The sequence below is a fragment of the Mustela nigripes genome, chromosome 17, assembly GCF_022355385.1.
Source record: "Mustela nigripes isolate SB6536 chromosome 17, MUSNIG.SB6536, whole genome shotgun sequence".
Lineage (NCBI taxonomy): Eukaryota > Metazoa > Chordata > Mammalia > Carnivora > Mustelidae > Mustela > Mustela nigripes.
This window is the reverse complement of record NC_081573.1, coordinates 18,890,522-18,915,601: the sequence shown is the minus strand read 5'-3', so window position 1 is coordinate 18,915,601 and position 25,080 is coordinate 18,890,522. Positions and strand designations below refer to the sequence as shown.

Genomic DNA, 25,080 nt, shown 5'->3' with positions numbered 1-25,080 from the left:
CTTGGGAATATCTTCAATGTTCTGCGGGCACCTGGGTGGCTCAGTGGGTTAAGCCGCTGCCTTCAGCTTGGGTTGTGATCTCAGGGTCCTGGGATCGAGTCCCGTATCAGGCTCTCTGCTCAGCGGGGAGCCTGCTTCCCTCTCACTCTCTCTGCCTGCCTCTCTGCCTACTTGTGATCTCTGTCAAATAAATAAATAAAATCTTTAAAAAAAAAAAGCCATCTGGGTCTGGACTTTTGCTTTTTGGGAGTTTTTTGATTACTCATTTAATTTCACTACTAGTAATTCATTCAAATTTCATATTTCTTCCTGATTCAGTTGTGAAAGATTGTATGTGTTTAACAGTCTATCCATCTGTTCTAAGTTGTCCAATTTGTTGACTTTTTTTTTTTTAGTAGTCCCTTATAATCCTTTGTATTTCTGTGCTCTTGGTTGTAACTTCTCTTTTGTTTTTTATTTTATGTATGTTAGTCCTCTCTCTTTTTCTTGATGAAAAAGTTAAATGTTTATTAATTCTATCTTCTCAAAGAACCAGCTAATCGTTTCATTGATCTTCTATATGGTTTGTTTGTTTGTTCGTTGGTCCCTATTTCACTTATTACTGCTCTGTCTTTATTATTTCCTTCCTTCTACCAACGTTGTGCCTTTTTTGTTCTTTTTCGAGTTACTTTAGGTGTAAGGTTAGATTATTTGAGATTCTTCTTGCTTTTGGAGGTAGGCCCATATCATTATAAGCTTCCCTCTTTTTTTTTTTCTTTTTTAAAGATTTTATTTATTTGACAGACAGAGACCACAAGTAGGCAGAGAGGCAGGCAGAGAGAGAGGAAGGGAAGCAGGCTCCCTGCTGAGCAAAGAGCCCAATACAGGGCTCCATCCCAGGATGCTGATATCATGACCTGAGTTGGAAGCAAAGGCTTTAACCCACTAAGCCACCCAGGCACCCCATAAACTTCCCTCTTAGAACTGCTTTTGGTGTTGTCCCAGAGATTTTGAACCATTCTGTTTTCATTTTCCTTTGTCTCCATGTATTTTTTTTGTTTCCTCTTTGATTTCCTCTTTGATCTACCAGTTACTTAGTAATGTGTTGCTTGGCTTCTACACATCTGTGTTTTTTCCAGTTTTTTTCTTATAATTGATTTTTAGTTTTACACCACTGTAGTTGGAAAAGATGCTTGATATTATTTCAATCATAAATTTATTGAGACTTGTTTTGTGGCCTAACATATGATCTATCCTGAAAAATGTTTTATGTGCACTTGAAAAGAATGTATATTCTGCTGTTTTTAGATGAAATGTTCTGTATATATCTGTTAAGCCCATCTGGTGTAATGTGTCATTCAAAACTGCTGTTTCCTTATTGATTTTCTGTCTAGATGATCTATCCATTGATGTAAATGGGGTGTTAAAATCCGCTACTATTATTGGAGTACTCTCAATTTCTCTCTTTATGTCTGTTAATATTTGCCTTATATATTTAGATGCTCCTATGTTACGTGCACAGATATTTACAATTATATCCTCTTGTGGGAGTAATCCTTTTATCATTATACAATGTCCTTCTTTTTCCTCTTGCTACAGTCTTTGATTGCTTGCTATCCTCACTTTTTTTTCTTCCATTTGCATGGATTATTTTTTTATCATCCCCTCAGTTTTAGTCTTTATGTGTCTTAGATCTGAATGAGTCTCTTGAAGCATATAGTTGGGTTAGTTTTTCTGTATATTTAGTCACCCTGTGTCTTTTGATTGCAGCATTTACCCCCAGTTACATTTAAAGTAATTATTGAAAAGCATGTATTTGTTGTCATTTGTTAATTTTGTTTGTGATTGTTTTTGTAATTCTCTGTTCATTTCTTCTTCTCTTCCTCTCTTCTCTTGTGTTTAATGTCTTTTAGAGTTATACTTGGGATCATTTCTCTTTATTTTTTGTGTATCTATGATAGGTTTTTGGTTTCTGGTTACTATGAGGTTCATATGTAACATCCTATGTATATAGCAGTTTATATTAAGTTAATGGTCATTTAGGTTTGAACAAAATTTAAAAGCACTAAATTTTTTTTTTTTTATTTGACAGACAGATCACAAGTAGGCAGAGAGGCAGGCAGAGAGGGAGAGGAGGAGGAGTCAGGCTCCCCGCTGAGCAGAGAGCCTGATTCAGGACTCGATCCCAGGACCCTGAGATCATGACCTGAACCAAAGGCAGAGGCTTTAACCACTGAGCCACCCAGTTGCCCCTAAAAGCACTAAATTTTTACTCCCCCTCCACATTTTATGTATAAGATGTCATGTTTTACATATTTTTACTTTATGTAAAGTAATTTACATTACTTTTTAACTACTTTTTGTAGATATAATTGATTTTACTGCTTTTATGTTTTAACCTTCATACTAGCTTTCTAAGGGATTGATCTACTACTTTTACTATATGTTTGCTTTATCAGTCAAAGTTTTTTCTGTCATAATTTTCTTACTTCTAGTTATGGGTCTTTTCTTTTACCGGAAGAATTCCCTTTAACATTTATAGTCTAGTTTAGTGGTGATGCACTCCTTTATCTTTTGTCTGGGAAACACTTTTATCTTTCTTTCAATTCTGAACATTGCTGGGTAGAGTATTCTTGGTTATAGGTTTCTTCCTTTCAGTACTTTGAATTCCTCAGGCTGTTTTCTCCTGGCCTGCAAAGTTTCTGCTGAGAAATCAGCTGATAGCTCTATGGGGTTTCCCTTGTATGTAACTGTTTTTCTCCTGTTGCTTTTAAAATTCTCTCTTTATCTTTAGTTTTTCCTATACTTTATAATAATTACAATAATTGTAATTATTGTGTGTCTTGATGTGGACCCCCTTGGGTTCATCTTGTTTGGAGCTCTCTGGGTTCCTGGATCTGGATATCTCTTTCCTTCCCCAGGTTAGGGAAGTTTTCAGTTATTATTTCTTCAAATAAGATTTCTATCTCTTTTCTCTCTCTTTTCTCCATTTGAGACTCCTGTAATGTGAATGTTATTTTGCTTGATGTTGTCACAGAAGTCCCTTAACTTATTTTCATTTTTAAAAAACCTTTTTTCTTATTTCAGTCTAGTTGTTTTTTACTACCCTGACTTCCAGATCATTGATCTGTTCTTTGCATCCTCTAATCTGTTGATTCTTCTGGCGTATTTTTCATTTCACTTATTGTGTTCTTCAGCTCTGACTGGTTCTTTTTAAATATTTTTATTTATTTTTATTTATTTATTTGATAGACAGAGAGAGATCACAAGTAGGCAGAGAAGCAGGCAGAGAGAGGGGGGAGCAGGCTCCCCACTGAGCAGAGAGCCTAATGTGGGGCTCCATCCCAGGACCCTGAGATCATGACCTGAGCTGAAGGCAGAGGCTTAAACCACTGAGCCACCCAGGCGCCCCTCTGACTGGTTCTTTTTAAATACTTTCTATCTCTTTGTTGAAGTTCTTATTGAGTTCTTCCAGTCTCCTCTCAAGTCTGGTGAGTATCTATAACCATTAATTTGAATTCTTTATCAGATAGATTCCTTATCTGTGTTTTGTTTAGCTTGTGTTCTAGGGTTTTGTCTTGTTCTTGTGTTTGAATTCTATACCTCTGCCTCCTTACTTTGTCTGACTCTGCGTTTGTTCTATATGTATATATGTGGTGCTCCTCTATGTGGGATGGAAGCACCCTCTAGTTAGGACTGAGCTGAGTGCTGAGGGTGCACTGGTGGATGGGGCCAGTTTTCAGCCTAACTTGTCTGGTGGGCGGGGCTTGGCTCACATGCTATTGGATAAAAGAGTCATGTGCTAGTTGGTAGGGCTCATTCCCTCACTCCCTGGGTCAGGATTTGTTCTGGAGATGTGCCATTTCTGAACAGAGCTACCTGTTGGGTGTGGGAACTGATAGTCACTCTGGCAGGGCATCAATCCCGGCTGGGGCTGCTCATTGTGGGAGCCACTTTGGAGAGGTGCCTGCTGGTAGGTTGGTTTGGTGGTGGGGGGGCTAGTCTTCAGAAGAATTCTGGGGCAGGGCAAGTTAGATGGAGAGTGTCAGAACTGGCTACCTCAAGCATCTGGCCAAGACAAAAGGCAGGCAAGAGAAATAGCACCTGCCAGGACTTCCCATTCCTGGAGAAAACTCTCACAGATCCCTAACCCTCCAACACATACCCTAGAATTAGTCCATAAATCCCCTTCATGTATACCCCTGATGCTTTTTAAACTGCTGCTTCTGTTGCTGGCTCTCGGGCCCAGTGATAGAGTGCACTGGCCCTTTAAGACTGGAGAATCGGTTCCCTATAAACCTCCAACTCTTCCAAAGGTGAATCGGGCTGATTTTCAAAGCCAGACATCATGGGGGCTCATCTTCTCTGTGCAGGTCCTCAGGGCCAGGGATGCCTGATGTGGGCTATTCCTCTTCAGTCCTCCACACCTGTGATGTCCCTCCTGCTTGTGGATTGCCACGCCGGGGGTTTGGTTCCTGACTTTGTCTCTGACCCTCGTACACTTCTCAATATGGCCTTCTCTTGATGTCTTTAGCTCAGGAAGATCTGTTTGGCTAGGCTTCAGGTTGTTTTCAGAGTGAGCTGTCACACGTGTAGTTGATGCTTCAGTATGTCCCCAGGTGGAGGTGAACTTAGGATTGTCCCTCTCCACTATCTTCCCCCACTTTCCTCATTGACTTTGGATCAACACATTAAAACTTCAGTTTCGCGTAGGAGTTTCCTAGCATAATCCATTTTATGGCATCTAAATGACTTGTATATTTGTACTTATGTATATTAAGACATATATATATATATACATATATATATGTATATATATATATGAATAGATTCCACTTTTACCTCCATGAGTGTATTGGTCTTTAAGCCCCATGATTTGAACTCTGCCTTACCAAAATGAAGATACAAAAGAGGCATCCTTGTGGTGAGTGTGCATTGGGTATGTGGGAGCTGCCAGGTTCCATCAGGATCTCTAATGGACCCCACTTCCTCGCCTCCTCTTTTCTCACAGGACTGAGCTCCTCTTTGGACCTAATTCTAACCTAGACCTGATCCAAACAAACCCACAGCTCCCTGAGAAAGCATAACCTTTTAGAAATACCAGGTCTGTGGAGTACCTCTCTGCAGATGGCCCAGATATGCTCACACCACATACAACACAGGTTAAGTTGATCACCTGCCTTGTGCCAGACACTGTGTAAGTGCTGGGAATACGAAGGTGTGGAGAGGGTGTGACACTGCTCTCGGGGCTCCACGTGTTTGAGACAGGTGTGTGAACACTCTCCGCATGGTGAGAGAAGGGCTGTTATCGAGGTAACACATGCTTATGGGATTGGGGGTACTGAATCTGCATCCCAGATTCTGCCAGGGTGGGACTCGGTTTCTCTACCTGCAGAATAACTGTCCTCTAGCCTGCCTCATAAAATGCCCTAAAAGTGAAGTCTTGGGCAGAGATGGTATCCACAGTGTAGTCCTTCCCCTGAAAGCAATCAGGGCATCATAGCTTGTGACTCCTTGGCCAGGCTCTCAGAGATCCCTCGCTGCACCTGTGTGTTTGCAGGCTTCCCCTCTGCCTCTCTGTGTAAGCAGTGGTGGAAAGCTGGGCTGTAGCCTAGTAGATTCGTGGGGACAAGGCTTTGGGGCTGTTTGAGCCTGATTTATGCCTTTACCTCTGCCTTAGGGCTCCCTTTCTCCCACCCAGCAGAAAGTATGGGGAATTGGAGGGAATCCCTGCCTTATAATGGAGAGGAGTAGGGCAGGTGAACTGCCTTCCCCAGGAGAGGGGAGCACCCACGCCGGCTGGGTGTGCTGAGGCTAGGCTCTGTTCATTTCAGGACCCAGGTCAGCGCCCTCTTGCATCTGGCAGGGCAGGAGTCCACAACCCCGCCTCTGTCTGTCTTGTAGCCTTTCGTCACCCTTGCTGGGCATTGCAACTTTATGCCTACGCATAAAAACTAGAGGGACTCATCCCAGAGTTTGCTGCTGCCGCTGCTGCTGTTAGGTTTTAATTAGCTGCAGGATTTTAATGAGCTGAAATCAAGAAGAACCCCATCTCAGAAGCAAGCAGGAGCCACACACACGGAAGAACTTGTCTGACAAAACAGATGGAGGTGGCGTTCTCGGGGGACTGGGCTGTGTGCTCCGTTTCAGTGAGGAGCAAATGAGTTCCTGAGGCCAGGAGGCTGAGCAGGGAAGGCGGGAGGTCAGCCCCATCGCAGGAGGCTTGTCAGGGGCGGAGCGGAGGTTCAGCCTCCTCTGCCCGCGGTGGAATGCTTGGTGCCGGATTCAAGGTGACGGCAGTGCCTGGCTCCATTCTCCTCAAGTTGCCATAGCAGCCTCTCTCCCGATGAGCAGCTCCTCCTGGAGCCCTCAGCTGGGAGGGACGTCATTGTTCGCTCCTGCCCGTGCACGGAGGAGACTGACTGGACAGAGAACTTTCTGGGGCCCAGGGTCCACACACCAAGTGGGTGCTCCCAGGAGCACAGGGCCGGACGCCTCCGGCTGCCTCCAGTGGGGCACTGGAGTGGGTCCTCACAGCCCGAGGGGTTCCTCTGGGTGACTGGGGGAAAGCATCCAGGCCTTGGAGCAGCCGCAGCCAAGAGTGTCCTTGGAGCCATCCGTCCATCGCCTGCCGGCCTGTCGCCACTGGAGGTGCGTGCGTTTTGGCTGAATTCCCAAGTCCTTGCTTGTGCCCTAAAGTGAATTTTCCCGAGACAAATTTTTAAATTGGATAAATAAGGAAATGGGAGGAATCCTTGGCCCTGACCTGTGTCCCAGGAGGTGTTTGCAAAATTAATTGCATTTTTTTTTTCCTTACAGTAAAAATTGGTGATGCCATTCAGGCCTCAGGGAGAGCACGCCACTGGGAAAACTAGGGATTGTGAGGACAGGACAAGTGGGCTGTTTATTTTTCTTGCCTTACTCCTCCTCACTCTGCCCTCAGTTACTTGAAATTTTCTTATTGTCTGTTGGTCCTGGAAGAGAGGCAGGGAGGTGGGGGGTGGGGGGGACTTGTCAGGGGAGCCGAGTGGGATGCTGCGCACTGTAAGGCTGTAACAGTCCCAGGTGGGAGTGGAGGACTGTGAGTATGTCTTCAGGGCCCTGGGCAGCCTGGCCCCGGCCTGTGACAGATCACGGAGGCCACTCCCCCTACAGCAGCCCAACTCCCAGGAGACAAGCAGCCTTGGACCAGCATCTCCCCGTTGCCTTGAAAATAACATGTGACTTTGAAGACAAGGACCCTCGTGGGAACAATAGAGGATCAGATACACACACTCCCTGGAGTGTCGGGTGATCGCCTATCCACCCTCCACCTTTAAAGGAAGGAGGTTCCTATGGGTTCTATGATGTTGGCCCTCTCCTGGGGCGGTGAAGACCCAGCCAGCCTGCAAACCAGTTACCCAGGAGGGGAGGCATGTTAACCTTTTGATTCCATTTGCACATAGCAGGGAGTTGGCTGATTAGATGGTCTGCAGTGAGGACTAAACACTGAGAGGAAGGCGTCTGAGGGGAATGCTGGAGTCTGATGCTTAGGGAGGGTTCAGGGAGAGCCACGCCTGCCTCTAATGCCAGCTTCCCTGGGCATGGAGAACAGAGAGGGTGCTGTATTCTCCTGGACGTCAACAAAAGGTTGGGTCTCTGAGACCAGACACTTGAATGGTTGATGCTTCCGCTGTGGTGAAGGTGCAGGTCCTAGGGCTGATTTTCTCCCCCTAACCCTTGCCCCCCTGATTGGGGGCCAGGGATGTGGTCCTCATCCTGGTTCCCAGGCACGTGGGCTGCTGGAGACTGGCTCTGTGTTGGGGGTTGGGGGTCGGTTCAGAAACAAGGGAGGACAGGTCGCAGCTGCAGAATGGGGGAAGTCTGTATTGGCTTGGACTGTGACAGTGGGGCAGTGACTGGGAGTGGGAGGGGACTGGCCAGTCCTTCCAGAGCCACTTTGGCCGTGCCAGTTCCTGCAAACAATGCAGTGATGATAGCATGTTCTTCTGAGCCACCCCCGACAACCTGCTTTTTTCCCATCCACTAGAGCCTTTGCATCAAGATCGGGTGGCACTTTATTAGCTGTTTTACTGGGCAGCAGTGGGCCCCAGCCATAAACTGGCCACTCTCCTTCCCTTCCTTTCTACCTTCCTCTCTCTTTCCCTCACCCTAGGTCAGATGGACCTCCTGGTCTCGTGTCTGACCCAGGAGGCCCGTGAGGCTGCAGGCAGCATGCGACCACCCCAGCCCCACACATCAGGGCTTCGTGGTACTTTCTTTACAGCTTGTGGCCTTGCTGGGGACTGTCGATGGTGTGTGCGTGCGTGCTGTGTGTGCATACGTGTGTGTATGTCTGTTAGAGCCCTTGCATCTGATCTGGAAGGGCCTTGAGCCGCCTCCCCTGCTCCCTATCTGAGGGTCTTGTCCCTGCCGAATCCATGTGTGTGACACTTTCCCACTCTTCTGACTCCTTTCCGTGGGGGTTAACCAGAGGGGGGTTAAGCCCACTGCTTTGGGACAGGAGGCCCTCTGCCCCCCCCCCCTTCCCTCAGACCTCGAGGCTGGCCCTGCACAAAGGGCCTGTCACTGGGAGACTGAAGGACACAGTGTTGAGAGTGACCTTGTCCTTCAGAGGGGCCTGGGATCTGCACCACTGTGTTTGTGTCTTTGCAGGACGTTGAGCCAAGCACTGACCCCCCACCCCCCACCGCCAGGACAGTCCCATCCTGGGCAGCCACAGAGGGAGACGCCACAGAGCCCCACAAGGGACTTCAGGGTTTGAGCCTTTGGGGACATTCGGCTGCCTATTTTTACCCACTGCAAGCCCCCTGCAGCGGTGTCCCTGGTGATGGCGGGCGCAGCTATCTTTCTTTGGGGTGGGGGCCATTGCCAGGAGGTCGGGGCCAATGGCAAATTGAGCCAGCTCCAGAGACAATACAGCCCTCCTCGGTGCTGTCTCCTGAACATAAAAGCTGGGAGGTCGTGGGAACCACCTGCTCAGCACGGCCCAGAGAGCCCTGCGCTCAGACGTGTTCCCGTGCATAGAGGCCTGGGGCAGGTTAATTAAAGTTAACTGAGTGAAAACATAATTACAGAGACTGCAGAGGGGAGAAACCCAAACCTGCAATTTAACAGTCAGCCCCAGAGCTTTGCTGAGAACAGTCTAGACCTTGGGAATTTTTGTCTGGGCTGGGGAGGGAAGGACTCCTCTGACTTCCTGCCTCGTGCTCCCCCAGGAGCATGGGTTCACAGAGGGACAGGAGCTGGAGCTTCCTCCCCCAATGCCTGGGTGCTTGGTCAGGAATGGGTTCCTTGACCACAGTACAGTGCCCAAGGAGACTCGAGGCGGGGAAGAGTCCTTGTGCCAAGCAGCACATCTGGTCTGGGGATCTAACCACCTACCTGTGATCTCAGAAACTGCCCACCTCGTCTTAGCCTCCTTTAGAGCTGTCCTGTGTCAGGGCGGAGGAAGCTCCCGCAAGGCCTTTGGGTAGAGAGAGGATGGTGTCTCTGCCCAGACTAGTAGGAATGGGTGAAAGCAAGGGGACAGAGCGGCCTTTCTCTAAAAGGGGGGGGGGGGTCTCAAATCCCTGCCCGTCCAGCATGACCTCCTGTGCAGATCCCTCTTCAGCACCTGTCCCACTCCACCCATGTCATACCCCACTGCAGGATCTTACCTCCTTCCTATGAGCAAATGGCCTTGGGCTGCCCCCATCTCGACCCACAGCCTGGCCCAGTTGGAGTCACTCGTTGGTATGTGGGGTGTTTGGCATTTCTGGCTCTGCCCTTCAGGAGGAACCGGGGTGAGGGGCAAGTCACCTGGGCACGCTCTGGGTCAGCGGTGATGGGTGCCCATTGGCAGGAACACAAGGGAAGTTGTCACCTGCCTCTGAGCCTGGGATCTGTCAAATGTGGGTCTGGCTGCCTCAGCTCCAGGCCTGAGGGCCTCAAGAACGGGAGTAGCTTGGTCTGGCCAGAGCTTCAGTTCCCTGTGACGCAGCTGACTAGCCGGTGGAGTCTCTATTCTGCTAGCCCACCCATCTGTCAGGGAGACACAGCCCTGGCTGGTGAGAGCAGCCACCAGGTGGGGGATTCTCTGTCCCTGACAGCCTCTGGGCCTGGAAGGCTCCTTCCCAAAGCATCTGGCTCTGGAGGGATACTTGTCCCCAACACCCTGCAGAGAGGAGCCAGGGCAGAGAGATCCAAGAGCTTCTCTGTCTACCAGGCCACTTGTAAGGGACAAGGACCCAAATTGCTGGGCCTGTACCTAGACACCCTATAGGGACCTATAAGGACACCAGTTCTTCTGGAAGCTCAGAGTGCCTGGACAGTGCAGGGGCTGATACTGGCTGTGGGTCTCTGGGACCCCACCCTGGGCTCCCCCAGGCAGAGTCCAGAGAGTATCCCCTTTGGTTTTTCTGGGGGTGCAAATACAGGAGCCCCTGCTGGGAAGCTGGGTCCCAGCCACAGGTGGTGACTAGACCTCCCTCAGCCTCCTTGGGCTTGGAGAAGTGGAAGGGACATGATTGAGTAAGTTCTAAAGGACGGAGGAGTCGGGGGTCACACTTGGTCGCAGGCAGTGACTGGGGCCTCAGCCCACACGAGTTGTCTTGTGTCTCAGTGATGGACCCTCTTTCTCCCCGTCTGCCGTAGACCATGCCCTGATGGATGCATGGTGTGGACGATGAAGGAAGAACGCACCTCCCACACCCGAGAGGTGACCCCGGAGCAAGCCCCGGATGACCGCACGAGCCGGAACCATGCGGCTGGCCTGCATGTTCTCATCCATCCTGCTGTTCGGAGCCGCAGGCCTCCTCCTCTTCATCAGCCTGCAGGACCCCACGGAGCTCGCCCCTCAGCAGCTGCCAGGTGAGCCCCTGCGCTGGGCCCTGCTGCCCGCGCGCCCCAGCTTTCCTGTCTGAAGGGCAGGCCTCCATGGCTGCCCCGGTCCCTAGTTTGTGCCCAGAGCCCCGGCAGGCAGAGGAGGGGGCCTGACCTTCTCCTGGCGGGCATCAGCCTCTGGCCTCTAGTCTGTGGTCTCTGGCCTGTGCCCTCCTCTTAAAATGATAGCCAGGCTCTCATCCACTTGTTGCCTTTGGTGAAGTTGAGGCTTAAGGAGGATTCTGCCATCTCTGGGGGGCCTCCCCCATGTGGTCTGGGATATTAGAGGGTGAATGACTTCTCCTTGAGGTCATGCCCCTCCATGGGACTCTGCTTCTCTGCCAACCCTGGGACTCCTCAAATCCAGGCCCTTTGGCCTGGGCAGAGGGGGTCAAGCTACCTCCTGCCTTTGTGAGGCTGAGATTGTTCCTCCTGGCATCTGCCTGCTGCCTGCATCCCACGTGTCCCTCATGAGCCATGGAGGGGAGCGCCCTTCCTGACTTGCAGAGATCTGCTGAGGACAGGTGGAAGAGAAAGTGGAAGGGATGGTTCTGGAGCCTCAGGCAGGCAGAATATGGAGAGGGGGAGCTCAGGCAAGGAGCCTCATGCTGAGACCCAGCCCCCACTCATCTCTCAGTGGTGGGCCTGGGACCTTTAGTGGGGAAGTCTGTGAAGATACCCGTGTGCTCCAGGACACGGACAATATGGAAGATGAGTAGAGGCTGTGGGCTTTGGCAGAGAAATTCCTGCACCAGTCTTCAGAAGAGCAGGGCCCTGCATAGGGCATCTGGCCCTCAGGGAGGGGGGCCCAGGTACTCGGGCCTACAGCCCCCTCCCCAGCTCTGCCCTCACCTCTGGCTGGCTCAGCCATCCTTTGCATAGACTGAAGGCCTGTAGGCATCAGATGGAAAGTCAGAAGGAGCACCAGGAGGCTAGAATGAGGCCTGGCAGCTGCCCCAGGTGGGGAGGCGGATGAGTTCACTCTTTCATCAAGAATCAGTAAGAGTCAGCCAGGGTGGTGGGACCCCAGGAGACAGCAGGTGAGTCACTGGGACTGACTCATGCCTGGGCCAGGCCCTCAGGGATAGTGGCTGTCAGAAGTGGGTCTAGGTTCTCCCCAGCTTCTGGAGAAGCAAGGATACTGCCTGCTTCTGAGCTGGCTCCTCTCTGGACTTTATAGCCCCATATGAGCTTTAGAGTCGCTGGTGGCCCTGTGGCAGCAGAACCTGGCCCTGTAGAGTAAGGCTGTCAGGCGGGCTGAGATCAGATCCCCTAGGCGTAGGGTTATCTGTGCTGAACAAGGGCCCTTAAACGTCGTTTGGGGTGAGTACTGTATCCTCAGGGTGACCCCTGGAACTGTGGTGCCCATGTTGGTGTGTGTTGTGTGGTTGCGGAGCACGCATGGGCAGCGGGTCCTTGTGTTCAGGGTCTGCGTTCTGTGGGATGAGCCTAGGAGAGAAGGCCCGAGTCTGTGAATGGCGTCTGTGTGGGCAGGGGTCATGCACTCAGCTGTGGTACACTGTAGGGAGATGCTATATCCCTGGGTAAAGCTGGAGCCTGGTGGCCCGGACCCGCACCCCGCCATGCCAATCACGGCAAAGCAGAGCGCTTGTGCTTTGTCACTTTCGGCCCCATACCAGCCGGCTGCCCCTGCGCATGCGCCCCCGGCCAGCTGTGCCTGCGCATGCGCCTATGGATCTTCTCCATTACCCGTGGGGCCAGACCCTGGAGGACCTCTGGGATTTCCAGGGTGGAGTGGCGAGCTGGGGAAGGAGCTCTGAGCCTCCGCAGGGCATGGGGAGTGCCACGAAGCTTCGGCGCGTATTTCTCCTTGCAGTGGGGCAGCGTGGCTGACTGGTGCAAGGAGCACACCTGGGGCTTGAGCCAGGTGGGTGTAATGGTGTAAATGGAGCCGGACCACCTGCGCCACGTGGCCGGGGATGGGCAACCTTGACGGTCTACGTAAATCACATCAAACACAGTCATAAAACTTTAAGTAATGCTTATGTTACTTTCCCTGAGCAAAGTGTTCCTGACACAGGCTGTTTGTGTTGATTTGTTACTATTCATTTATTCTTTCCCTGTACTTCTCACAGCAGCCTAATTGTGATTCGGTACCAAGAAAGCAATATCAAAGTAATTTTCCACAACATTAGTTACAATTTTCTTCTGATCTTTCAAGTGAAACAATCCCATCCTGTTGGCTTCTCTGAGCATATAAACCTTGATTACATTTATCTGTTGGAAACCAGTGCTTACAAAGTGTATGTATCCAGTTGCATGCGTGGGTGGCCCCAGGGGCCTGGACAAGCCTTCTCCCTGTGGATTTCTGCTGGTGGGAGGTACAAAGTCAGGAGGCTGCCCTGTCATCCAGATTGGGGAAGGCCATCAGGGATGCCGCCTGGAGAGGGAAATTCCGCACGGGCTACTCGGGCTTTTATAGCATCAGCAACTTCCCTGGGAACTCGAGGTCTGGGAGCCACCCTTGGTGGCGTTAACCAGGCTGGGCAGGGAAGGGTGGGCAGGTGAAGATCCAGAAACAAGCCCGAGAGTGGGAGAAGGAGCTTTCCCTTGCTTGTGCTGCTCAGTTTTCTCTCGGGCAGTCATTAGGTGTTAATAGCATGTGAACTTCTCAGGGACCAGTTAGCAAACCTCACCTGACTCATGCATCAGATGCAATCTTACGGGCTTGCCAACTTTTGTAAATTAAGCCATTTTTAAAAAAAAGTTTGCTCTATTTTAAATCAGTCAAACCTTCTGGAATGTGAATAGCTGCTGGTTAACTTGTCTCTCACCTAAAATGAGATTTAGGTATGTCGTCTGTAACAGAGAATTCAGGTATCCAATTATTTTCCAGTCTCCAATATTGCCAGGCCTTGAGGCCTCAGGAAACTCACTTCTTGACCCAGGAGACTAGGCTTGCTCCTTCCTTATGTACAAGATGCAGAGAACAGGCCAGAACCAGGAGTAACACATCCTGGCCTGCTAGCCCTGGGGATATAGAAGACAGATTCCAGACGTGTGGCTGGGCAGACTGAAATTTTACGAGTGGCCTTTCTTTATGAACTTTTTATTATGGAGGGTTTGGAACACACACCAAGTAGATGAGACGAGCTCCGGGCTCCAGGTACCAGCGGGCTCTGTCATGGGGCTGCCCACGTTCACAGCCACTGGCACCTTCCTCCTCCTGACTTTTAAAGCATATACCAGATAGCATGTCAGTTCAGCCATAAATACTACAATGTATTGCTTTGTTTAAGAGATAAGAATTCTTGAAAAAAAAAAGATAAGAATTCTTTTTTTTAAACATCCAACGATTCTTTAATATCGCCCAATATCCAGTGCTCAAATTTCTAGTTGCATAACAAATATTATCAGTACCCTTATTTCCACTTCGTTTTATCCAGAATCCAGATTAAGCTTACACATTGCAGTTGGTGGTCGAGTCCTCTATCTCTTTCAATGTATAGGATTCTCTCCTCACCTTTGTTTTTCTCTTGCTCTTTTATTAAGGAGACTTGGTCCCAGGTCCTGCCGAGTTTATCCCCGTTGGGGTTTTTGCCGATCGTATGTATTTGGTGTATTTTTTTTTAAGATTTTATTTATTTATTTGACAGTCAGAGATCAGAAGCAGGCAGAGAGGCAGGCAGAGAGATTGGAGGAAGCAGGCTCCCCGCTGAGCAGGGAGCCTGATGCGGGGCTTGATCCCAGGACCCTGAGATCATGACCTGAGCCGAAGGCAGAGGCTTTAACCCCCTGAGCCACCCAGGCGCCCTGTTTGGTGTATTTTAACATTGTTTTGTGCTCTTTGTACTTCCTGTAAGTTAAGCAAATCTAGCAGCTTGATCAGATACAGGTTTGGGAGATTTTCTTTTCTTTTTTTGGAGATTTTACTTATTAGAGAGAAAACGTGCTTGCAGGCATGCATGAGTGGAGTGGAGGGGAAGGCAGAGAGAGATGGAGAAGCAGACTCCCCACTGAGCAGGGAGCCCGATGTGGGGCTCTATCCAAGGACCCCAGGCTCATGACCCAAGCCAAAGGCAGACACTTAACCAACTGAGCCACCCAGGTGCTCCTATTTTCTTTTTGGGGGATGCACGTGTGATTCTATGTTCTTCCATGAGGAGGTGCACATCTGCCTGGCTCTCTCTTGTGACGCCTGTTAGCCACTGCTGAAGCCCCTGGATCCATCCGTTCATTCAGGGCTGCAACTGCACAATGCGGTGTTGAGAGTTTATCATTCTTTCTTCATTCTTTTTTTTTTTTTTTTTAAAGAATTTATTTATTTATTTGACAGCGAGAGAAAGTGAGAGAGGGAACACAAGCAGGGGGAGCAGCAGGCAGAGGGAGAAACAGACTCCCCACTGAGCAGAGAGCCCAATGCTGATGCAGGGCTTGATCCCAGGACTCTGGGATCATGACCTGAGCCCAATGCAGGTGGTTAACTTCGAGCCACCCAGGTGCCCCTCCTCCTTCATTCTTTTAAGTGGGATGGATTTTGTTTTAATGGGGCAAGGTGAGTCGTTGTTAGTGACCCATGCAGCCAAAGTGATGGTGGATTGATTGGTTTATTCATTGGCAAATAAAAAACCATGATCTTATGATACAGAGTCTGTTGCTAACGCACTATAAATAGGTCTTTTTTCTTTCCTTCTTTCCTTTTTTTTTTTTTTTTCCTAGAGTGAGTTTTCTTAAAGCGGGGACACCCCATGTTTCAGAGATGTAAGCTCTTGGCTTTCCTGAAGCCGTGGAATTGCAAACGGTGGAGCTGGGTTTGGGGATGATGCTGGGGTGTCGAGGACAGAGGCAACCACAGTGACAGCAGCGGTTCAGGGGCCCCTAGTGCAGACAAAGGGACTGGACAGCCCCCGGTGACCTCGTCAGCAACAGTCTGCCCAGGACATTCCTTCCACAGCACAATGGCATTCAAGGCTGAGGGTAATAATCTGCTTTTTACCATGTGCCAGACCCTAGGCCAAGCACTTTGTATGTTTTAATACATATAATTCTTGTTTGTGTTTTTGTTTTGTTTTGTTTTTTTAAAGATTTATTTATTTATTTGAGAGCCGGAGAGAGAGAGAGAAAGAAGCAGACTCCTTACTGAGCATGAAGCCCTATATGGGCCTCGATCTCACAACCCTGAGATCGTGACCTGAGCCAAAATCAAGACTCAGACACTTAACCAGCTGCACCACTGAGGTGCCCCAGTACATACAATTCTGCGAACAACTGATTATTCCTGTTTACAAAGTGCTGGACAGCCGCCCGGTGGGCACACAGCAGCACTGTTCTTAATGTGTTATTCGCTGCATGCTGGGCACTGTACCCGGCACTTTACAGGTATTTAGTACTCACTGAATGCCTTTAAACCCATGAGTTAAGCACTCTTACGCCACCTGACAGATGAGACTATTGAGATCAGAGAGGTTAAGAGCCATGCCCGAGACCACACAGTGTTGGGTTTCGGAGCTGGGATTTGTCCTTGGGCAGCAGGCTGTCCACATGCACCTGCTTCCCTCCTAACAACGGTGATGCTCCATGTTGCCTCCCCGGACCTCAGAGCAGGGCCCGGGCAGAGAGAGCCTGGATCAAGATTTGGAGGTGTGTTGCAGTTTGGAGTGGGAGGAACGCCCAGTGGATCAGGGGCCGCAGTGTGACCTGGGGGTCTAGACTCCTGCTGCAGACACAGCCAGTCCTGGGGCCCACAAGCCCTCCCTTGGAGCCTCTCAGAGGAGCGAGACTTCACTACAGGGCGAGGGGAGCTCCTGAGGTGGGGGTGGCTGTTAGAAGGCTCACATCTGGAGCTGTGATCAGGAGCACAGGAGGTGACAAGAGCACAAGGAACCCAGTGGGGAGGTTAGAGCAATGCAGGAGAGAAGGCAGGACCTGGGGAGGTTGAGCCCGGAGAGCGTGGATTCAGGGGATCAGGGCAGAGTCAGCAACACAGAGTGGGACGGTGATGAGGGTGAGTAGGGCTGCTGGCTCTGACAGATTGGGACGGGTCTACCACTCACTGAGGCAGACACGCCAGATGGGGAGCGATTTGGGGGAGGGGGCTGGAGACCATGTGTTCTATTTTAGGCAGGTGGCATCTGAGTTGCTGGGCAGAGCTGCTCTGTCAGTCCTCCACCCTGAACTCCAGACTCACAGACTCACAGACTCACAGGAACAAGCAGGAGACACAGAAAGCCCCTTCCCCTCCCCCTCCGGCCTCTCTGCTCTCAGGCCTCACATTCACTTCTTCCATGTCCTATGCCTGAGGTCAAAGTCGTTTGTAGCTGGAGGAGCCCGGAGGGCTGCCTGGAGAAGGGGAGCTGTGGGTGGCATGTTTGTCTTCTGTAGCGCCCAAGAGGCCACCGGGTATAGACCTACCATGGAAGCAGTGAAGTAGGTTTGGGTGAGACCCGCTTGGAGCTTGGGGTCTCTCTGCAGTGTGCTTGCCCTAGTCTCTCCTAGCTGCAAATCTGCAGAGCCAGAATTCCACTGCCCAGGGGCCGAGAACTGCTGTTGAGGGCTCCTGCTTCGGTCCCCTGGAGGCAGGGATGTGCTGGCCGGAGAAAGTGTGGCCCTCACTCCTGGTCCCATGGTTACCGGGGACACATAGCCCTGCCTGAGCCAGTACTGAGCCCACACTTGGCTCGTGTGTCTTGTTTCTTCAGCAACTCTTGGCCCAAGGATGTCCCCTTGGAGCCCTAAGGGCACGGCCAGGCCAGAGTGGGCCGGGTGGGCCGAGGCAGCAGGCATGACTGCCAAGCAGCGATTCATAGCTCACTTATGTGAAGTTGATGGCGTGGGCAGAAGCGTGGTGGCCGACCCTCCTCTTCCCCCTGCTGGCCCCAGGGCAGGGACAGCCAACCGGCACCGGGGCATGCGTGCTCACACTCTTTCTGGGCCAGGGGAACCAGACTCCCCGCTCCCCCAGCCCCCATTTCTGTGGAGCCATCTGCTTTCCCCGGGCAGGTGGGTTTTATTGGAGTTCTCCTGAGTCTTTCCCGAGACCAGTTCCCACCAGCATTGCAGAGCGCCATATATATTTTCTACAAACCTTGCGAGGCTGACACATCCTTGTTGTGACTGTGAATATCAGAAGTGACATGTAATTGCAGTGATCCATCCTGTTAAGTAGCTGGCAATATATCATTGCGGAATCAGCAGGGCTGGGACTCCCAGAACCCGGTGTTTCTGAACAACACACCTGCAAGCGTGTTCAGACTGTCTCGCCAAACAGTGCTGAGGGCTCGTGAGGGCCACCTCACTCTCCCGCACCTTGCTTTTCTGTGACCACAGCAAAGGAAAAAGCACCTGCTGAGTTTCCTCCTAGTCTTTGGAGAGCACTTTCCTCATCACAGAAGGCACCGGGCTCAAAGTCGGGGCCATGGGGCAGGATCCTCGTAATGGTTTCCTTACAAGTGTGGCCCTTGGGGGCTTCTTGGCACCCCCCCCTTCATCCTTGTAAACTCCAGAGCGGCTCTGAGGGGTTCCTTCTGGGGCCACAGGGTGGTAGTGAGCTGCGGCCTCCCAGTCATCACTGTGCCGGCAGAAAGAAGGAAACCCGTGGGCTCAGCCATTGCAAGATTAGAAACCCACGTGGCCAGAAGAAGCCCAGGGCTGTGATGGCCAAGCCCTCCTTGACGGGGTGGGCGCGTGGAGGCAGAGTCTGCGTATTTCAGGGGGGCACCACTCACACCGCGTTCTGTGCTCATTCTGGAGTAGTGCTGACTTAGACTCTGGGGTGAAGGCTGCCCCCTGGAAGTGTTGAGGGCAGTAGGGATGAAGACAGATCCCCCACATGGTAGTTAGGCAAAAGGTGCCGGAAAGGGCAGGGCAGTGTCCGAACACATAGCCCTCAAGTGTGGGCACCTGGAGCCCACTGGTTTGGTGGACTCTGGGGTGCTGGCTGGAGTCTTCTTTTGGGGGGGTGGGGTTCCTGAAGGACCCTCCTTCTGCCCTCCCTGGGAGGCTCTATGGGCCCTGTCTCTACAGCAGGAGTTTCCCTGTCCCCACCCTCTCTCACTGCAACAGGGCCATTCTCAGTGGCACACCTGGCCCGCAGTTCGCCAGCATCTGTTTCTCTGATTCAAGCCTCAAACACTCCCCTCACCCCTGCAGAAGACACCCCAGGGGTCTCCAGCCAGAATCTCACTTTCCTATGGTGCGTTAAAATAGGCTAAATGAAAAATAATGAACATGGAGGAACTAATAACAGGAATCACCTAATGAAATTAAGAAACAGACATCATATCACTGTAATCTGGAAATTGATATTAATAGAAAACGGTCCCAGAATTGTTAAGCTAAAGGTTCCTAGGGGTAGGGGAGATTAAAAAGGAGAGCAGAATGGAACATCGGGGCACCGGTTCCGTCCCAGTACGAGCAAGACTTCGGTTTTTAAAGGAACTAAAGGGAAATGTTAAGAATAGGAGATGGGGTCACTGCGTGGGTCTAACCGGGTCCCGGATGAACGTGGCTTAGAAAGCCACAGTCCCCCACACGTGTTTGTTAATTTTTTAATGAGACCGTGTAATTAAGCTTCCATGTGTGTGAAACGTCGTGAGAGTCCCATTCCTTGGCGCTTGGCACCGACCCTGGCACCTTCCCTTTTTTCTCCACCCTGGGAGTCCAACACGATTGTCCTCAGCTGGGACTCAAAGAGGCTAAGTGAGTGGCCCAAAGTCCCACAGCCAGAGTGGCCCCAGCCAGGATTTGAACCCGGATGGGCCTGACCGCAAAGCCCCTCCTCGGCTCACCCTGCCCTCCTTGCCTGTTGCTACTGGTTGATGTCACAGTCTACTTTTCTTGTCCATTCTGATGTTTTTCTGCCATTTCCTCAAAGTGCATTTCTTGCCAACACCCAGCAGCAGCCGGACACTCTGACTCCAGCCCCAAGGCTTTTCTGGTGGCTTAGCTAATAAGGCCCACACAAAGCCTCCTTCTGAAATTACAGTCGTGCTGGAAAACTGGGTCTCCTATTGTGTCTGGGCCTGAGCCGGGGCTAAGTGGGGCCGTTGGTTCCGATGCCCGTGCTGGCTCACAGAAACCCTGGTTTCAGGTTGTGTGGCCACAGGGACCTACTGTTCCCCTGGGCCTCTCACTTGGGAGGTGAATCGGGCTCTGTTCACTTGTGATGTGAGTCATGGCTTGGCGGGCCCAGAGCGGGGCTCAGGTGTGGTGTGACCCCTACCCCACTCTGCCCGTCCTGGAATGAACTGAAGGGAGACCAGGGTTGGGGGCGCGTCTCAAGATCTGTGTGTGAGATGCCCCAGAATCACATCCGGTCTGGTATGCTGTGACTGCCCCTGGGCCATCATTGAGCCCCAGGAGCACTTAGGCTCAGGGGTTACTCCCAGGACTGAGCTTCCTCTCCCTCCATGTGGGCCCCACGCCCCCCAACCCCTGACCCCCTTCACCAACCAGGCATCTTTAGTTGGGGGGGGGGTCATTGACATCAGAGTCAAGGCCTCCACTCAACTCAGGAGATCTGCCAGCAGGAGCGGAAGGGCAGAGAGAGCTCTGGTCCCAAAGTGGCATGGGGCTCTGAAGGGCAGCCCCTCTGCCTGGCTTGCCTTCCCCTCAGCCACATCTGTGCTGCGGCGGGAGAGGAGCTCAGCGCACACCATGAATCAGAATGCCATGTTCATTGCCAGTGTGGGGAAGAGTCCAGTGGGCTCCTACCGTGTGCTTATGGAAGGCCCTCTAACCTTTCTGAAAGCCTAAGTAGCTAATGTGGGCAGCAGAGAAATGGTTCTGTGCCAGAAGGGTCCGAGGACGGGCCTGTTGCTATGGTTGCTGTCCTTCTCCATGGCCACTGGGAGGTTCTTGGTTTTTTAAACCTTGAAAAGGTCATGGTGGTAGTTATGACAACAGCAGCCCTGGAAAGTTGGTTCTGAAGACTGATGCAGGCCTGCAGCATGGTGAGCCCATCAGGGGCACCCTGGGGGTGGGCTGAGGCCCGCATGCCTTGGGTCAGCCCTCGATGGGGCTCTCACTGCACCCCACCTGCTAGCCTCTCCTGTTTATGGTGACCCTTTCTTGTGGCTTAAGGGTCAGTGTGTGTCTTCTCTCTCCTGAAATAATTTGCAGGAAGTTAGGAGCTCAGGTAAATGCCATCTAGGCCAGAAGCTTCCCATTACCTATCTGTTGGTTCTCATTATAAAGCTTATCTGGGATGGGGGGGCTCTGCAGTTTTAACTTTCATGGGGAAACTCCGTGGACCGTTCTCTCATTGAAAATGTTTTCTTTATATGGGAAAAGTAGCCCAGCTACAATGGGTTCCATTGCCCACCCCACGTAGCTGCTGCTTGGGAGCCCCGCACAGACATTGGCCCCTAATGGATGGGGTAAGAAGCCTTTGGGGGGTTCTTCCTATTCTCACAGCTTAGAGTCCAGACAGGAAGTTGAGGCTGCTTCTCACCCAGCCTTGAGGCCTGGCCGCGGCATGCCCAGCCCTCCTCAGAGGTTCCAGACACCACCTGTGGAGCAGTCTAGCCCCCGTTCAAGTTCCCCTTCCCCTCCCCTGAGCTTGGTTGTGCCCAAAGCAGGTCAAGGGTCCAGTCCCTGGCCAAGTGGTTCTCAGCCCAGATGGTTCCCGACCTAGGCTGGACTGAGGGGGATGGTTTGTGAACCTTTCTCCCCGATTTGGTTGTGTATCCAGATGTGTTTCCTCCTGGGAAGTTGAAGGCCACAGTCATTTGTGAATGCATTCGACCTTTGCTCTCAGGGTCTGGCCTGTCTCCGAAGGAGGGAAATGGGGAGGGACAGGGACAGGACAGACAGGGATGAGGTAGGATGTCAGTGAAAAGTGTGTGGGGTCACCAGGTCCATCAGAAATTGCATCCAGGGCAGGGAGACCATAGAAGACTGGGTGGGGGAGGGAGGTGGGGAGCAGACAGGCCTGGGCCACTGCTCAGCTCCAGTCAAGAGTTCGGTGCCATGTGGGCCCAGAGTGCCCAGGCCCTCCCTTTGATTTATTTTTTTCCAAAGAAGCTAGGGATCTGTAACATATTTCTGTGATTACTCCTGATTTTTAAGTGGCAGTCAAATTTTGGAAGTTGAGAAGACAGTTTTAGAGTTGGACTACACTTCACACAGGTACCTCCTACTGGTTGGATGGACAGGAAGGAGGGGGTCTGTCCCAGATCCCAAAGCTCCCTCAGGCTGAGAACTGTCCCCTCCTGCCTTCTCTGTGCAGCCCCCTTCCCCAGGACAGAGAGGTAGTGGGTCTGCCTGATGGGGAGGAGACTCATGAATTCTTCCCAGCCCTGGTAGGACTTGCCTCAAGCCAGACCCAAAGTGAGTCAAAGCAGAGCCTCTGGAGGTGCTGACAGACCAACAGTGGCCTCCTGGAGTCCCGAGGGGGCACTTGCCTGGTTCGGGAGGCCCGAAGCCCCACCAGAGAACTGTCATGGTTTCAGCATGGGGCCTGGGGGGAGGGGCAGAACGTGACTAGTCAGCGGAGGCTTGGGGGAGGCAAGGCAAAGTCAGGGTCTGGGGAGGCGCACACGAAAACCTTCCTTCATTCACACACATGATTACTCATATGCAAGTATTTGCACCACTAACAGCAGCAAGCTTTGGTGCTGTGAATAAAGGATCATTTCTGGACAAACCTTCCTACAAGGGTGGGCCCCTCACCAAAGGGCTGGGAGTGGACTGTGGGCTCCCTGTGGAGCAGGCTTGGGTGGAAATGGAGATCCTGCTTCCCATAGTGATGGCAAGGTTGGCTACACTGGCCTTCTTTCTTCCCTACCTGGGATACTGTCTGTGGTAGTCACATCTGTCTGGGGTCTTCTGGGTGAGGGACCAAGTGTGGCCCAGCAAGGGACACTGTGTACTCTTTCTTTCCTGCTGTCTCCTTGTCAGGGACAGTGCCACCAGGGCTGTGAGTGGGACCAGAGAGTTCTAGAGAATCCAGACAGCATCCGGGGAGCTGGCACCAGGGATTGTGGTCTGAGCAATGATGACAGTATGAGTGCTGAATGCCTGCTGTTTACCAGAACCTTCTCCCTGAAACCTCCTAGCACTAGGTCTCTTTTTTAACAGATGGGGAAATTGAGTACAGAGAGGCAGAGTCATTGGTCCAAGGTTACACAGTCGGCAAGTGGCAGTGCCTAAACGAGATTCCCAAAAACACAGGGTCTCATTAGTGATTCTGACCGCCACTCGGAGCTGAGACACCATGTTGGAGGGCCAGCCTGGGGGCCTGTGCCACACGGTCATGCTGGTGTTGGGACATGCTTCATTCCTGTGTGTTGCAGACACATTCTGGTCCGTGCATACATCTGCTGGTGCAGGGGTGGGACCTCTGTGAATGTGTGCACGTCTGGCTCCCGCCCACAGTGTGTGCCCAAGTGTGTTTGTGCACAATTCTGAGGTCCAAGCATGTGTGCTTGGGGCTCACTGCTCACGTGGGAAACACTTTCATGTGGGACAGTTTGGGGCAGGCTGCTTTGAGGGCACACTGATGCTCCCCCCTGCCCTAGGCAGATGGGGGATGTACACAGGCAGGGCTCCAGGCTGGGCAGACCAGTCACAGAGGAATGAGGCATGGCCATTCTAGCAGGAACTCGGCAAAACCAGTTATTGTAACCCTTTTGCCCGACATGACCGGAGTAGACCAAATAATGAAATTACGTTCATAATATTTCAAGTCGAGTGATCGCTGCTCGAATTAGTTCCTTCCCAGAACCAACCCAGAAAGAGCAGCACTAATTAAAGGATTTGTGGGCTTAAACCGAGTCTGTTCATCAGGCGTGAACAATATATGGGGCTGTCAAGAAGGGGCTAGGCCTTGCCCCTTCCCAGAGAGCATGAGCAAGCATTAGAAGCCCACGGGCCAGCGGGAGGGGGGTTCTTAATGGCTGCAAGCACTTTTCCACTATCACTCAATTATTTCAGAAATATTTACTGAGCCCGAGCCTGGCTGGGCACTGGGATTATGCAGGGAGCAGGACCACAAGGTCCCTGGGCAGACAGAACTCACCATGAGTAGAGTGATGGGGAGCTCCTGGTGTCCACCCCGATTCCTTTCCAAGCTGGCCCTTCTGCAGTGTCCCAGGAGTGCTGGGATGTCTGATCCTCGTTCCACATCAGGGCCTGTAAATTAAAGGACTGAGCTAGGATTCCTGCTGGTGGGAGAAAGAACAGGAAAGGCATTGGTGTGGCTCCACGCCCCCCCCCCACCTCACTCAATCCATTCTGTGTCCTAAAGAGAGGGCCAGAGAGCCAACAGCAGAATCACACCCAGGGCCAGAACACCCCTCCATCCGGCCAGTTTTTGTTTGGATTTCTTCCATTTGCTTCACTGAGAGGGGAGCAAATGCATGAAGCCCTCCCCGGGGAGCAGAAAATACCAGAATCCCGTGAAAGCGAATACCGACCGTGTGGTCAGCCTCGGCAGTGTGCCCACCTGCCCTGGAAAAAACAGGACCTAAAACTTCTTTAAAAGGAAAGAGAAATCCCAGGAGGCAGAAAATGAGAGGGATTCAGGAGAAGCCGTGAGCTCCAAGGGATGCCTATCATGGCGCCTGGAGCCAGGGCTTTAAAAAAAAAAAAAAAAAAATCAGCTTTATTCACATATAATTCATGTGCCCTAACACTCAGTCTGTTCAAGTGTACACTTCAGCAATTTTTAATAAATTTACAGAGTGTGCAACTATCCCCACAATCCAGTTTTAGGGTCTTTCCATTGCCCCCATCCCCCAAATCTCTTTTGCCCATTTACGGTCAGCCACCTCCCCGCCTCCCCCGCCGTTTCCCCCGCTGCAACCACAGATCTGCTTTCTGTCTTTCTAGATTTGCCTTTTCTGAACTTTTTACATAAATGTAATCCTCCAAGACATAGTCTTTTGCATCTGCCTTCTTTCACTGAGCGTCACGTTTTCGGGATTCACCCATGTTGCGGCATCTATCAGGAGTGCGATCCTATTTACCTCTGACTAATGTTTCCAAGTCACACAGCACCGTGGTTTAGCTGTTCAGCAGTGGCTGGGCATTTGGATTGTTTATACTTTTTTTTGGCGATTATGAATAAGGCTGCTATGAAACTCCCGTGTCTCTCTGTGAGCACGTCTTCATTTCTCGGGTGGATGGATAGGAGTTGAATTGCGAGGCTGTATCGTAAATTGGTGTTGAATTTTTGAAGAAACTGCCAGCCTGTTTCCAAAATGGTGCCATGGCCATTCCCGCCAGCCATGCACGAGGGCTCCAATTACTTCACATCCTCATCAACACCGGGTATGA

At 51.3% G+C, this 25,080-nt stretch overlaps 1 protein-coding gene across 1 annotated transcript in view; it reads left to right on the top strand.

Annotated features, from left to right (window-relative positions):
• CHST8 (carbohydrate sulfotransferase 8) overlaps positions 1-25,080 on the top strand; it is a 125,175-nt gene that overhangs the window by 51,415 nt on the left and 48,680 nt on the right. The window contains exon 2 of the mRNA XM_059381376.1: positions 10,615-10,830. Within this exon, the coding sequence (XP_059237359.1) occupies positions 10,701-10,830 (130 nt within the window). The 5' untranslated portion in view covers positions 10,615-10,700. The remainder of the gene's footprint in view (positions 1-10,614; positions 10,831-25,080) is intronic.